Here is a 15,086-nt window from a genome sequence, read left to right as displayed (position 1 = left end):
ATGTCAGGTCACATGTGACAGTAGCATCTAAGGTCACGTAACAGTAGAACATCAGGTGACATGTGACAGCAGTATGTCAGGTGACTTGTGACAGCTGAAGATCAAGTTACATGCAGCCGTCGTACGTTAGGTGACATATAACAAGTTACATGTGACATGTGACCTTTCACCCCTGCAGTATTGTTATTGTCACTTGGCAAACTACTTCAACAACAGCGTCAGTCAGAAACAGCAGAACACTGGACATCAATATTACTCACTTTGCCTTATACTGTCCCATGTCCAGTTCTCGTCTCTGAAGAAGGGATGTCTTTTGATTTCATCTACACCATTTCGTCCTAACCTTCCTGTTCTGTAAGCACACAAGACATGGTTGGTGATCCACTGTAAGTTTTGAGGTGCTACATTATTATTTGTTTGGCAAAGTCAGATCACAGTAATCAATGAGATTGGTCTGGCAGAAACTCCCCTGGTTAAGATCGGAATAAAGTAGTGCAATCAACATACAATATCAGCGTTTGCTTGTTTCAGCCAAGAGAATGGTTGAGGCTGTTATCCCCTGACTCACCAAGAGAATGGTTGAGGCTGTTATCCCCTGACTCACCAAGAGAATGGTTGAGGCTGTTATCACCTGACTCACCAAGAGAATGGTTGAGGCTGTTATCCCCTGACTCACCAAGAGAATGGTTGAGGCTGTTATCACCTGACTCACCAAGAGAATGGTTGAGGCTGTTATCACCTGACTCACCAAGAGAATGGTTGCGGCTGTTATCCCCTGACTCACCTATCAGTAAGGAAGGCACATATAATACTTTTAGCTTGGTCCGACATGTCCACATCAGGGGGAAACTGCAGAGATCGGGCGTGGTCCATGATCTTGCCATAAGTGCCCACAAGGGAATCAGCGTAGAAAGGTGTGTCACCTGTTGGAAATAAATAACTTCAGAAAAACTTATATCAGTGGTACATAAGAAGCTTCTTTAAACCATCAGTCATCTGTTTACTGTCACAGCTAAATAACATGGAGGAGTGAGGTAGTTTGCACTAAGGCTGCTATGAACAGTATCACAGTAATATAACAGTATCACGCACAGAGGTGCTTGAATGCCCATAATGGACTGCAGGTACATGACAGAGAAGTAGAAAGTAAAATAACATCTGGCCCAGTCCACAAAATGTTTGATGATTATGTATGCAATGACAAAATAATTTTTCAGAATCTGAGGATACTAACCAACGAGCATCTCATAGAGGAAGACCCCGACTGACCACCAGTCACACTCGCGGCCGTAGAGTCCCTCTCCGCCCTGGGACTTGAGCACCTCGGGGGAGATGTAGTCTGGCGTCCCTACAGCAGTGTCCGACCGAACCAGCCCGTCCTGCAACAAGCAGCCTCAGTAACAACCACTGGCAGCCTGGTGCAGGGCAACACAGCAGACACTACAACGCTTTTACATCTTACGATTGTGGTTCAATGCCTGTCAGTTAAATAATACAAACAATGTCTAATACTAATTGTAACACAGACCATATCACTGATGGAACGACATTTGGTTGAAGCACATAAAGAACTTTCTGCATAGTTCCTTCTGAATCTCCATCACAGACAGAAAAACTATTACAATCCATTACACACTACTTCTAACATAACAACACTGCAGCCACACCCTCCTTGTCTGGTACCGAGTACAAGGGACACATGGACAGGTAAGTACGTTAGAATGACAGGGCTTTACGGGACTTGGTAGGGCAAGACATTGTAACTCACAGCATCCATCCTCATACAGGTGCCAAAGTCAGCCAGCTTGAGATGACCAGCAGCATCCAGCAACATGTTGTCTGGCTTCACGTCCCTGAACACACAAACACAGTGAACAACAGTCCTCAATCCTGTAATGATAATTTGCTGTGTGCTGATCTCATGCAGAACACTGTTCTATCAGCCTGGTGATGTTTTTAAGACCAGTAGGTCTATATGGATCTGGTGAGGACATATGTCCAAGGCATCATGGACTTGGGAGAGTCATAGAGGATATGGTAGTGAGGTCCTACAGACGTAGTGAGGCCCGACAGATATGGCAGTGAAGCCCTACAGATACGGTAGTGAGGCCCTACAGACGTGGTAGTGAGGCCCTACAGATACAGTAGCGAGGCCCTACAGACGTGGTAGTGAGGCCCTACAGACGTGGTAGTGAGGCCCGACAGATGTGGCAGGAAGCCCTACAGATGTGGTAGTGAGGCCCTACAGACGTGGTAGTGAGGCCCTACAGATGTGGTAGTGAAGCCCTACAGATAAGGTAGCGAGGCCCTACAGACGTGGTAGTGAGGCCCTAAAAACGTGGTAGTGAGGCCCTACAGACGTGGTAGTGAGGCCCTATAGACGTGGTAGTGAGGCCCTACAGACGTGGTAGTGAGGCCCTACAGACGTGGTAGTGAGGCCCGACAGATGTGGTAGGAAGCCCTACAGATGTGGTACTGAGGCCCTACAGATACGGTAGCGAGGCCCTACAGACGTGGTAGCGAGGCCCTACAGACGTGGTAGTGAGGCCCTACAGACGTGGTAGTGAGGCCCTACAGATAAGGTAGTGAGGCCCTACAGATAGGGTAGTGAGGCCCTACAGATAAGGTAGTGAGGCCCTACAGACAGGTAGTGAGGCCCTACAGATAGGGTAGTGAGGCCCTACAGACAGGGTAGTGAGGCCCTACAGACAGGGTAGTGAGGCCCTACAGATATGGTAGTGAGGCCCTACAGACATGGTAGTGAGGCCCTACAGATAAGGTAGTGAGGCCCTACAGACAGGGTAGTGAGGACCTACAGACAGGCTAGTGAGGCCCTACAGATACGTTAGAGAGGCCCTAGAGATATGGTAGTAGTAAGGCCATACAGACAGGGTAGTGAGGCCCTGCAGATAGGATATTGAGGCCCTACAGACATGGTAGTGAGGCCCTACAGATATGGCAGTGAAGCCCTACAGACATGGTAGTGAGGCCCTATAGATACAGTAGTGAGGCGCTACAGACGTGGTAGTGAGGTCCTACAGATATGGTAGTGAGGCCCTACAGATATGGTAGTGAGGCCTATACAGGTAGTGAGGGTATGGTAGTGAGGCCCAAGACATGGTAGTGAGGCCCTTTAGATAGTGTGAGGCCCTACAGATAAGGTGAGGCCCTACAGATATGGAAGTGAGGCCCTATGAACATGGTAGTGAGGCCCTACAGATAAGGTAGTGAGGCCCTACAGACAGGGTAGTGAGGCCCTATTGATATGGTAGTGAGGCCCTACAGATATGGTAGTGAGGCCCTACAGACATGGTAGTGAGGCCCTACAGACAAGGTAGTGAGGCCCTACAGACAGGGTAGTGAGGCCCTACAGACAGGCTAGTGAGGCCGTTACATATACGTTAGAGAGGCCCTAGAGATATGGTAGTAGTAAGACCGTACAGACAGGGTAGTGAGGCCCTACAGATAGGATAGTGAGGCCCTACAGACAGGGTAGTGAGGCCCTACAGATAAGGTAGTGAGGCCCTTCAGATATGGTAGTGAAGCCCTACAGATATGTTAGAGAGGCCCTACAGACAGAGTAGTGAGGCCCTACAGATAAGGTAGTGAGGCCCTACAGACAGGGTAGTGAGGCCCTACAGACAGGGTAGTTAGGCCCTACAGATAAGGTAGTGAAGCCCTTCAGACAGGGTAGTGAGGCCCTACAGACAGGGTAGTGAGGCCCTATGGACAGGGTAGTGAGGCCCTACAGATAAGGTAGTGAGGCCCTACAGATAAGGTAGTGAGGCCCTACAGATATGGTAGTGAAGCCCTACAGATATGGTAGTGATGCCCTACAGATACGGTAGTGATGCCCTACAGATACGGTAGTGAGGCCCTACAGATACGGTAGTGAGGCCCTATAGATACGGTAGTGAGGCCCTACAGACATGGTAGTGAGGCCCCTATAGAGGAGCCCTACAGATGGTAGTGAGGCCCTACAGACATGGTAGTGAGGCCCTATAGATATGGTAGTGAGGCCCTACAGACGTGGTAGTGAGGCCCTATAGATATGGTAGTGAGGCCCTACAGACATGGTAGTGAGGCCCTACAGATATGGTAGTGAGGCCCTATGGACATGGTAGTGAGGCCCTACAGATATGGTAGTGAGGCCCTATGGACATGGTAGTGAGGCCCTACAGACATGGTAGTGAGGCCCTATGGACATGGTGGGACCTCATGCATGGTAACAAAACACATTGGGGAGAAAACAGGAAAACATCAGAAAAACATCTCCCTTGTTAACTGATGCAAATCTGGAATTCAAATGAATTTCAAGTTCAAGCATGATCACAAACGATAACATAATATCTATATATGCAGCAGGAAGAAAACTTTGTAATGCACTAGAAGAAGTCAATGACTCCTCATTGTAAGATCTGTCAGTCTAATACTTGTTGATCAAGCCATCATATAGACAGCTGTAAAAGAGCATGCTGTTAGCATGACAGCAGTTACAATGTCGGCATGTGACACTATCTCATGTAATAGGCAGTTTCCTTGATCTCAACGATGACACAACATGAAGTCAAGCCAGGCCTACGTTTGTAAAGCATCATCAAAGTAAAGTCCAGCTCTACTTCAGCAACCAGTCTCCACTCCACAACTCACCTTCTACAACTGGGCCTAGATTTTCAAAGCTCTCTTAGCACTAAGATAGTTGTAAGTGCCATACATTAACATTAACTTACAACTATCTTAGCGCTAAGAGAGCTAGTTATAACATCAAAAAACATGATACAATTGCAAAATGTAAATGATACATAAACATATTTAAACTGATACTTTCAAAACTAAGTATCGATACAGTTTTGAATGTTTTGATAATTGTATCGTCTTAGAAAAAGTATCAATGGTTCGATATATCGAGGCATCCCTAGTCAAGAGGTGTCAGTGTTATGTCCTGTTTGTCAAATGCTTCATTTTCTGTGTAAATGTATGAATGAGTAAATGGGCGAGTGAGTGAGTGACCAAATGACTTACTGAGATTCTGAGTGTAGGAGTGCAAGAGTGAGAGGAGAGAGAGAGAGAGAGAGAGAGAGAGAGAGAGAGAGAGAGAGACACCACCTTTAGCAATTTTCCAGCAACATCAAGGTGGGGGACACCAGAAATGGGCTTCACACATTGTACCCATGTTGGGAATCGAACCTGGGCCTTCAGCGTGACGAAAGAACGCTTTAACCACTAGGCTACCCCACCGCCATGAGTGAATGAATGAATGCAAGAGTCAGTGAGTTTCTATGAGTGAAGATAAATATTTGAAACATACTGTAAGCAACAGAACAATGTTTCACATCGCAGTGAGCAAAATTCCAGCCATATCATGGTTGGACCAGACAATCTAGTGACTGACATTACGAGCAATACCCCATAATGTCACAGTATGATGTAATTAACCCTTTACCCTTGGTAAATGTCAGCTCTTACCACAAGCATTTTATAAGCGAGATTTCATTTAACAAAACAAATAGATTCTAAACAGTGTATATCCTGAAAAGAGAAGTTGAACTTGGCTAAAGAACTTGGGCACTACCTGTGTACGAATCCCATGGAGTGGATAGCATCTAGGGACAGGACAACTTCAGCACAGTAGAACTTGGCCCACTTCTCAGGTACATCATAGTTACTCATGAGGTTGACCAGGTCGCCTCCGGGCATGTAGTCCATCACCATATACAGGAATCGGCCATCTTGGAATGCATAGTGAAGCTGCAAAACAGCATCGGAGACATGGTACACCCTGGCATTACATCAGAGGCAGGGTTTTACACAGACTTTTAAAAATGGGAGTCATGGTGACTCACAGTATTTATTTTTGGGAGTCATTTTCAATATTTGGGAGTCATGAAAATATTAATATTTCTTTGTGTTAATCATTCTCAGTATGTAACTGTGTATGTCACACCACCAAATGAAACTACAGCATTGTTCAATTCAAACAGCCAGGATTACTGTCTCCTCTGAGTTCTCTGGAATAATCTGACAGCTCTGTAAAAGTCAAACTATCATCGAACAATATCATTTTTGCTTATCAAATCGATTTTATTGAACTGAACTTGCGACAAGCTTGACTCATATGATAATATTTTGAGGGTCGTTTACAAAATTGTTGCGTCAAATACGCAGGAATCACGTGTCATGTAAAACCCTGCAGAGGGCTGATGACCAAATGTTTCCTTACAGATACATTTCACAATACACAGATCTAAGAGAAGGCAACCTGAAGGGAACAGACCTCCCTTGCGACTCATTAAATGTTAGGTTTTTTGTAATTTTTTGTTGAAGTTTCCTACAAAATATAAGATCAAATTTCAGATGATTGATTTTTTCAGAATATCTTCTATACTGTTATTTCATTGACATTTGTAGAATTTTCAGATTGTAATGAAGGTATGACGAGTGATGATAGATCAAAGGCTTTAATTTCAATGCAACTGAAGCAAGGTGTTATGGACTATGACATTGGGAGATGTGTTGAATGAGCCACATGAGTGATGTAACAATACCCTAGTCTCAGAGATTCCTGCCCAGGAATGTGATTTTGTTAAAATCATTTTTAGAATCAGTAAATATACACTAATGTATGTGGTCATATTTTCTGTTTACAATTTTCTACTTCGTAAAATCCCTGAGCGCAAGAAATATGCTAGCTTTATCTTTTAAGAATTTCTGCCCTTTTATTGTCATCATAGGTATTTAGCATGAACGTAAAGATACATTTGTCTGTTGAACTATGACAAAGATGAACCAGCCTGTTGGACATTGTTTTTCTAAATCTTGTCACGGTAATTCTTCCCGAGTTGTGGTGCTACTCATGATAGACATACATTCTTGTCAGAAAGACACAGTTAGACAGGGATTATATTTTATATGATTGCCTGTTTCCTGATTTCATTGTTCACACTGTGTCCATGTTATTGTAATGTTTTTACTCCTGGCAACTGCTTGCAGCCACAAGGCCAATTGTGCTTGGTTGAAATATCTGCTATCAGTTCATACAATATCAACATAACATTATTTATGATAGTGTTTATGAGGAAGATTCCTTCAGGTCAATGTAAATTTCAAAGTATACCAATGGCAAAATCATTCATCAATGCACATTTTAAGCATCCGATTGGAAGAGTAATCAGACAAATGTGATTGACTAAGGCCTAAATTCTGTGATATTCATGTATATAAAAATCCCATCAACATTCATTCAGAGAAATTAAAACTAGAAATGTAAGTGCTACACATCAAATAGTTTCATGTATTTGACTTTAATTGAAAATGTTGTACTGCTTTAATCAAATTATATACAATACCACATACCGTAATTAAATAACACTACAAATTAGACACTGGTATATTCATTCATGAAAAGCTGTTGCATACTGCCAACACCACTTGTCATCTCTCTCAAGCTATCTTGCTAAGTGGAGCTGAACATCAGCTGACAATGGCAGTGAGGGCAACATTGTTAATATCCAATCATCAACATAAGCGTTCTTCTATACAAAACATAAACACTTCGGGAGCACACAAACATTTAATGTGTTTCACACAGTGACAAACAACACAAAAGTTATTCAAACTTTTGCTCTTGTAAGTTACATTATACCAGAATCCAGAAATTCAGTTATTTCAAGATACAGGCAAGTTTAGACATCTGATATTTGCAGGGAAGGACCTAACATCAAAACACACACAATGTCCTGGAAATCAAAATATCAAACGTGTCTATGAATGACAACAAAACAAACACTAAATGGATATAATAATCTACAAATACAAAAAATCTGCTTGTGGACAAGTGATGCAAATCATCTAACTTCCAGTCTAATGTACACATCTTCAAGGAGGCGAATTGTGTATTTAACACCACTTATGTAAAACATTGGTAAACACACTATATCACATCTGTGCCATCTCAAACTAGATCAGTTTCTTCCAGTCTGCTATTTAAGCCTAGATTATTTGTGTTTAGTCAACCATATGTCTGCAGTACACCTCTCCAGACATGCTGTCACTCACCTGGACAATCCACTCGCTGTTGGCATTTGCCATAATTTCACGTTCTTCCCAGAAGAAAGCTGAGTCGGATCGCTTCAACTGCAATGCAAATACAAAATGACATAAATCTGGCAGGTCTAAACTCTTAAAAAATAAGCAGACTAAATTCTGAGTGAAGTCATGGAAGTGACACAATTAAAGTAGTGATCAATACTGATACATGCATGATACACAAGTGGTGGTTGAAAAGCTCTGAGCTTAAAAGTACACCTGTAACATTTGAATGTTTTAATACAATACTTTACATGCTTACATGCTTCATTTGAACCAAATACACAACTATTCAGCACATTTCTGCTGGTGAAACAGTAACTAGCAATTCTTTATTGATGAAAATGGAGAACAATGGACAAGTGGACAAAACATTCATTTTAGGGGATGATACTCCTTCCTGTTGAAATGTTGATAAAATGGAGAGCAGGGATACGAAGGAGTACACATATCCTTGAAAATGATCAAAGATCAGGAGTGAGTGAGTGAGTGAGTTTTGTTTATCGATGTTTGCATCGTCAACTACGCGATACGAGTGCATCGATACAAAACACATTTAGGCAATATATCAGGATATTTATATCGCGAGGGTCCATGATACATCGATGTATCACCACAAGAGATGATATATCCTGATACAACTTAAATACTACAGTCAAGTCTCGTTAATCCGACTCCTGTTTATCCGACAATCCACTTTATTCGACACTTTTGTTGGTAACAAATTGAATAAACGTAATTTAGTCTTGTTAATCCGACAGTCCAAGAACGTGATCTGTACTCAAAATTCGATAATCCGACATCCTCGTTAATCCAGCAATTTGCCGTGCATAGGACGACGTCAGATTAATGAGACTTAACTGTACTTAAAGTTGTAAGTATTGCATTAGGAATAGGAAGGGAGTCGCTTTGAAATCCTTTGAATTTTAATAACAAATTGAACCTTAAAGGAATTTGTTTGTGTCTGCTATCTTTGTTTCATGAACAAAGGAGTTGGTGAATAAGTCAAAGTGTGTGAACATTTTTCAAACTCTGTGAACTGTAGAATACTTGTCTTCAAGTAACTGAAACATGTTTTAGTTGTTTGGCATATAAGACCATATATTAACATTTATTAACAACTATGAATGATGTCTTAGCTTTGTTAAGAAAGAGAACAAAGAAAAGATATAACTTAGAAAGCATACTTCAGAGGTTTTTTCAGTGATACTGAATTCTGATATAAATTACCTTGAATTGTTTGTGAAAGCATTGGTGCAGAAACACAACTTCCCAAGGGAAACTTCAGTTTCAAAGTTATATATATATGTTAGATCAAGGTATACTGAATATGTTTGATTGTACTTTCTAAACTATTAAATACTGAAACTTTATTAGATGAACAGCCTTTTAAGTGTGTGTGAATTTAATCCAAGTTCTCATGTATAACAAATAAAGTTTCAGTCATTTTATCTATCATATATGTTCTGTTATTAGAAATTGTAAAGTATTGTATCATTGTGTCATGATGATAATTGTCTTGCAGGTTCCTTGCCAATACTTTCATGATATATCGTCTCGCCTCATTAAACTGGTATCAGGATATATCGTCTCGAAACTTAGGCCACGATACACATAGAGATTACTAAACGAGTGTCTATCAGATACCGTTTATCTTACGAGTTGTAAGGTAAATGGTACTGACAGACACGAGTACAGTAATCTGTTTCTTACACACCATAAAATTGCACCATTTTATGGTCGAATAGATTCAAATTTAATATTTTCTCATCGTAGCTGCGCAATAATACACAACACAACGTTTATGAATGAGTGACGTAATTGGCTTCCTAATCACTATTCATCCCCATGGTGACCCTCCACAAAAGAGTTTCTGCCACATCTTCGCGTCAACAGGGCAATAGTGATAATGCAAACAAAATTAATTAAACACTCTAAAACGACAATGTTGCCATGTAAATGTGGATGATATTAATTCCTGCAAGCATAAAATATTTGAGCGTGTGACATAATCGTTATCATTTGGTGGTTGTCATCGGAAGATTGTTTTGGATATCTCTGGACATTGGGGATCTGTACTTGTGTACCAGTTTACGTTCAATGTTCTCCCATCGACCGGAGCCAAAACTATTGAGTGTGTGTAATTAGGTGCAACCCGTGTGCTTGAATGTGACATAGCTGAGGTTAAGTTCACTGTCAATGGGGGACTACTCTTCTTCGTCACAGTCTTCTCGTTTTCCCGAGCCAGAAACTGCCACTAGGAATGTTATGGAATTTACGGAGTTGTCAGTATGAAATGTGAGTTGATTACATCCTGCATGTTATGAAGACATGAACTTTGCATTATCATATGTCGGAAGAATATCTTAAGCAATGTCTTATGTGAAGATCAACCGTTCCTGTACATATTCGATTGAATAGAAAGGACGTGTGCCGCCATTTGCACTCATGAACACTTGCAAACATTGCACATTGTTTCAACGAGTGTGTTTTATTTCTGATTGTCATGAGTGAATTTGATAACATTGGAAAATCTGCATCAATTCATCTAAGACAGGCACTGACGTTATCGTGTCAGGTATTTTTTGCAAGATGATACATGATACACTTGTCGCATCTCTCCAGTAAAAGTACCAATGTTGGGCATTTTTGAATATTCTAAGGGACTCCTGGACTTTATCCCCAACGGCGATTTTCATAAAATTGTTTACGCAGGTATCACTGATTTTTCGTTTCGTTTTGAAATCATGACTAGAATCAAAGGTTTTAATAAAAGGAATTAGAAAAAACTAGATTCGTGTTATATTTATTGTAATTGTGTTTCATTGTATAAATACCTGTTTATGTTGCAATCGTGAAAATATCAGGTAGGTGTAAAGGGGTTTTTTGGCATGAGTAACAGGTTTCTGTTTGATTGAAGCACAAGTAACTTATCAATGAAGTTTAATCAGTAAAGTAGTTTGTTATGACCTGACCCTAGGTCATCACCATGGAGTAGCCAATCATGGGATTAGAAATCGATCTCACACATATCGGTATGTTTGATACCAGTTTTCTCATATGGGTTTCTCACCCATGGGTGTGTAAGAAAGCTCTATTCACAACTAGGGTTGGGTACCACGAACATTTCAGTACCACGGTATACCAAGGTTTTGATTCAAGTACCACGGTATACCAAGGTTTTTATTCAAGTACCACGGTATACCAAGGTTTTTGTTCAAGTACCACGGTATACAGTGCTGTAGTAACTAATAAGTAATGAATCCAATTGTCTTATTTAATGATTCCAATCCAATTGTCTTATTTAATGATTCCAATCCAATTGTCTTATTTAATGAATTGGGCCATGAAGTAATGTCATAACTATAATGAACAAGAATGACAAATACAAAAGCGTTTTAGACTTCTTTGTATTCTGTGAATTTCAGTCATCACAACAGGAAACTTTCACAAGAAGATGAAATCTGAAAACTTCAAAACTGAGCTCATTGCCAAGTTTAACAACTCAAACATTATGAACAAAATAAACAATCTTGCTAATTCCAAAATTCTAGGGTTAATTGAACACTAATGGTGAGGAATTATGAACATTCATGTTAATCCACCTCTCATAGCCATTCATGTACCTGACAAACCTAATGATAATAACAATAACATAATCTTGTCAAATTTTGACTATCAAATATATAGGAATGAACCCCATTCAATATCCAAACACAAACACATGATTAATCATCCTCATGATCATAAAAATATTTTCTTTAAAATAGAAATGTTTGCAGATACTGGAATAGAGCTAATATGTTTTTAAGAGCAACTACAGTTGTTAATGACAGAGAAATGTATAACCCTTTAACTGTGTATTCATGGTTTGCTCAACTCAAAATGTCAATATCTACAATGGAATTATGATCACCTCAGTTATAGTAAAGTCAACAGCCATCTTCTGCAAAAACAATATGATTCTTATCCATGTGAGACATGAATCTGCCCGACACATCTCCTCTGTTCCAGGTCCAGACAAAGGTTCAGAGGCTGCATGCTTCCATCAGCCAGGACTTACCTGTGTCTATATATTTTCGAGTCAATAGGACTCTAGGTAATAAATATTTGGGGTTCAACACATGACCACAGAGGTCAAAGGCTACATAACGTTTCAACTGATTGTAACATATGTTATATTTGGGGTTACACTTTCTCAGTAAAGTACAGATTCTAGTACTTTTGGGGGGTTGAGTCCCATCCGGGATTCGAACCCAAACCCTCAGAGTCAGGCACCTAATCGCCAGCACACAAAGTCAGATGCCTAGACCACTCAGCCACCGCAGCTTCCACAAAAATGGAAGTCGGACAACTGGTAGTCTAGCATGCGGACTTTGTGTACCCATCTGATAAGCTATTTCATAGCTTCCAATTGATTTCCAAGTATTTTACTGATACAGTGATGATAAGTGTATAAGAAATGGGGATTTCTGTACCAAAGGCAAGATTTTGCTTCTGGTATATTCTGAAAGAGCCTCTTGCATGTAGTCAGTGGCCAGTTTGCTTCACACAACTGCTAGCCAGCATTCAATAATCGCCTCCCTCTACACGCTTTAACCTCAGAGATTTCCAGACAAACACCAAACTCATGCTAAACCAAATATCAACAGATCAAGAGCTTCCCGGTCCAACAACTTCTGTGAGGTTGTCGTAACAGCTTAGTTGTTTTCACAACAAACCGTCCAAACTAATGTTGGAAATTTGGCCAGCTTCATATACAAATAACATGTTCAATGAAACAGCAACTTTTGTTTCCTTCTGAGAATCGTGGACAGTCATGAAATTTTCGAATAATATCAATGGCTGAGAGGTTGCCTTTTCTCAACAAGTGATACCTTATCAAATGCTCGGACTTAGTCAAACATAGCTACAATGTCAAACAGTAACAGTTTTAACAACATTAAACCTGGACACCTACATTAAGCTGAACAATAGGTTGAAAGAAGTTCCAATGGTTAAATCTTCATACCCTAAAACTTATACTCAGTGATGTATTCACTTCAGCAAATTTGTCAAATTATGCATCATATTCCACAGGTTACTGAAACTACAAATTGTGAACTATTTAAATTCACCATATAATTTGAACAAATGGTACTGTGGTTGGGGGAGTTCTTTTGCTCCCAGAATTACTAGTGTTGGACATTTATAACAAAGCTGCTGATGTGGTACTGTACTGTGATGGTGACAGGGTGTTTCTTGTTAAGGTGCCCTGCAGTTCCAGGGGGCAAGGTAAAAGCCTTAGCACTGAACAGACTGTAAGAGCCAGAAGATACAATGTGCGGCATGTTACACTGGCCAGCGACAGTGGGCCATAACACGTACTGGGACCACACATGGATAACACTCTGTGAGGAATGTAACATGCTACCACAGGATTGACACATAAGAAGCAATCAAGTACATTCACATCTAAATCTGTCTGCTCTATTGTGACATTCTTCAGCAGTATTGTATGCAGATTATTTCCTGCTACACTCAACACTGACAATCACACTTCCTCTCCATCATGTACGACCGAACAGTTGATTCATCCATCAATCTCGAATCAAATCAGGATATGGCATGTGTCTCTATCTCTACATGTACCTGGGATATGATGACACATGTCTGTATCATACAGCTGGGATATGATGACACAAGTCTGTATCATACAGCTGGGATATGATGACACATGTCTGTATCATACAGCTGGGATATGATGACACAAGTCTGTATCATACAGCTGGGATATGATGACACATGTCTGTATCATACAGCTGGGATATGATGACACAAGTATCTATCATACAGCTGGGATATGATGACACATGTCTGTATCATACAGCTGGGATATGATGACACAAGTCTGTATCATACAGCTGGGATATGATGACACATGTCTGTATCATACAGCTGGGATATGATGACACAAGTCTGTATCATACAGCTGGGATATGATGACACATGTCTGTATCATACAGCTGGGATATGATGACACATGTCTGTATCATACAGCTGGGATAGGATGACATGTGTCTGTATCATACAGCTGGGATATGATGACATGTCTGTATCATACAGCTGGGATATGATGGCACATGTCTGTATCATACAGCTGGGATATGATGACACATGTCTGTATCATACAGCTGGGATATGATGACACATGTCTGTAACATACAGCTGGGACATGATGACATGCGTCTGTATCATACAGCTGGGACATGATGACATGTGTCTGTATCATACAGCTGGGATATAATGACACAGGTCTGTATCATACAGCTGGGATATGATGACATGTGTCTGTATCTCTACATGTACCTGGGATATGACACAGTTCTATATCATACAGCTGGGACATGATGACATGCGTCTGTATCATACAGCTGGGACATGATGACATGTGTCTGTATCATACAGCTGGGATATAATGACACAGGTCTGTATCATACAGCTGGGATAGGATGACATGTGTCTGTATCTCTACATGTACCTGGGATATGACACAGTTCTATATCATACAGCTGGGACATGATGACATGCGTCTGTATCATACAGCTGGGATATGATGACATGTGTCTGTATCATACAGCTGGGATATGATGACACATGTCTGTATCATACAGCTGGGATATGATGACTCAAGTCTGTATCATACAGCTGGGATATGATGACACATGTCTGTATCATACAGCTGGGATAGGATGACACATGTCTGTATCATACAGCTGGGATATGATGACAAGTCTGTATCATACAGCTGGGATATGATGACACATGTCTGTATCATACAGCTGGGATATGATGACACATGTCTGTATCATACAGCTGGGATATGATGACACATGTCTGTATCATACAGCTGGGATATGATGACACAAGTCTGTATCAAACAGAGGGGATATGATTATATGTGTCTATCATACAGCTGGGATATGATGACACATGTCTGTATCATACAGCTGGGATATGAT

At 40.7% G+C, this 15,086-nt stretch overlaps 1 protein-coding gene across 1 annotated transcript in view; it reads right to left on the bottom strand.

Moving 5' to 3' along the window:
- Positions 1-15,086, bottom strand: part of LOC124285935 (rho-associated protein kinase 2-like) — a 64,295-nt gene that overhangs the window by 26,106 nt on the left and 23,103 nt on the right. The window contains 6 exon segments of the mRNA XM_046722224.1: positions 241-352; positions 785-923; positions 1,235-1,379; positions 1,769-1,853; positions 5,573-5,748; positions 8,056-8,133. Of these exon segments, the coding sequence (XP_046578180.1) occupies positions 241-352; positions 785-923; positions 1,235-1,379; positions 1,769-1,853; positions 5,573-5,748; positions 8,056-8,133 (735 nt within the window).

The sequence above is a fragment of the Haliotis rubra genome, unplaced genomic scaffold (assembly GCF_003918875.1).
Source record: "Haliotis rubra isolate DU_JTF1 unplaced genomic scaffold, ASM391887v1 Scf110, whole genome shotgun sequence".
In the NCBI taxonomy this organism is placed as follows: Eukaryota; Metazoa; Mollusca; class Gastropoda; order Lepetellida; family Haliotidae; genus Haliotis; species Haliotis rubra.
The sequence above is the reverse complement of the archived record's forward strand: the minus strand, read 5'-3'. Positions and strand labels throughout refer to the sequence as shown.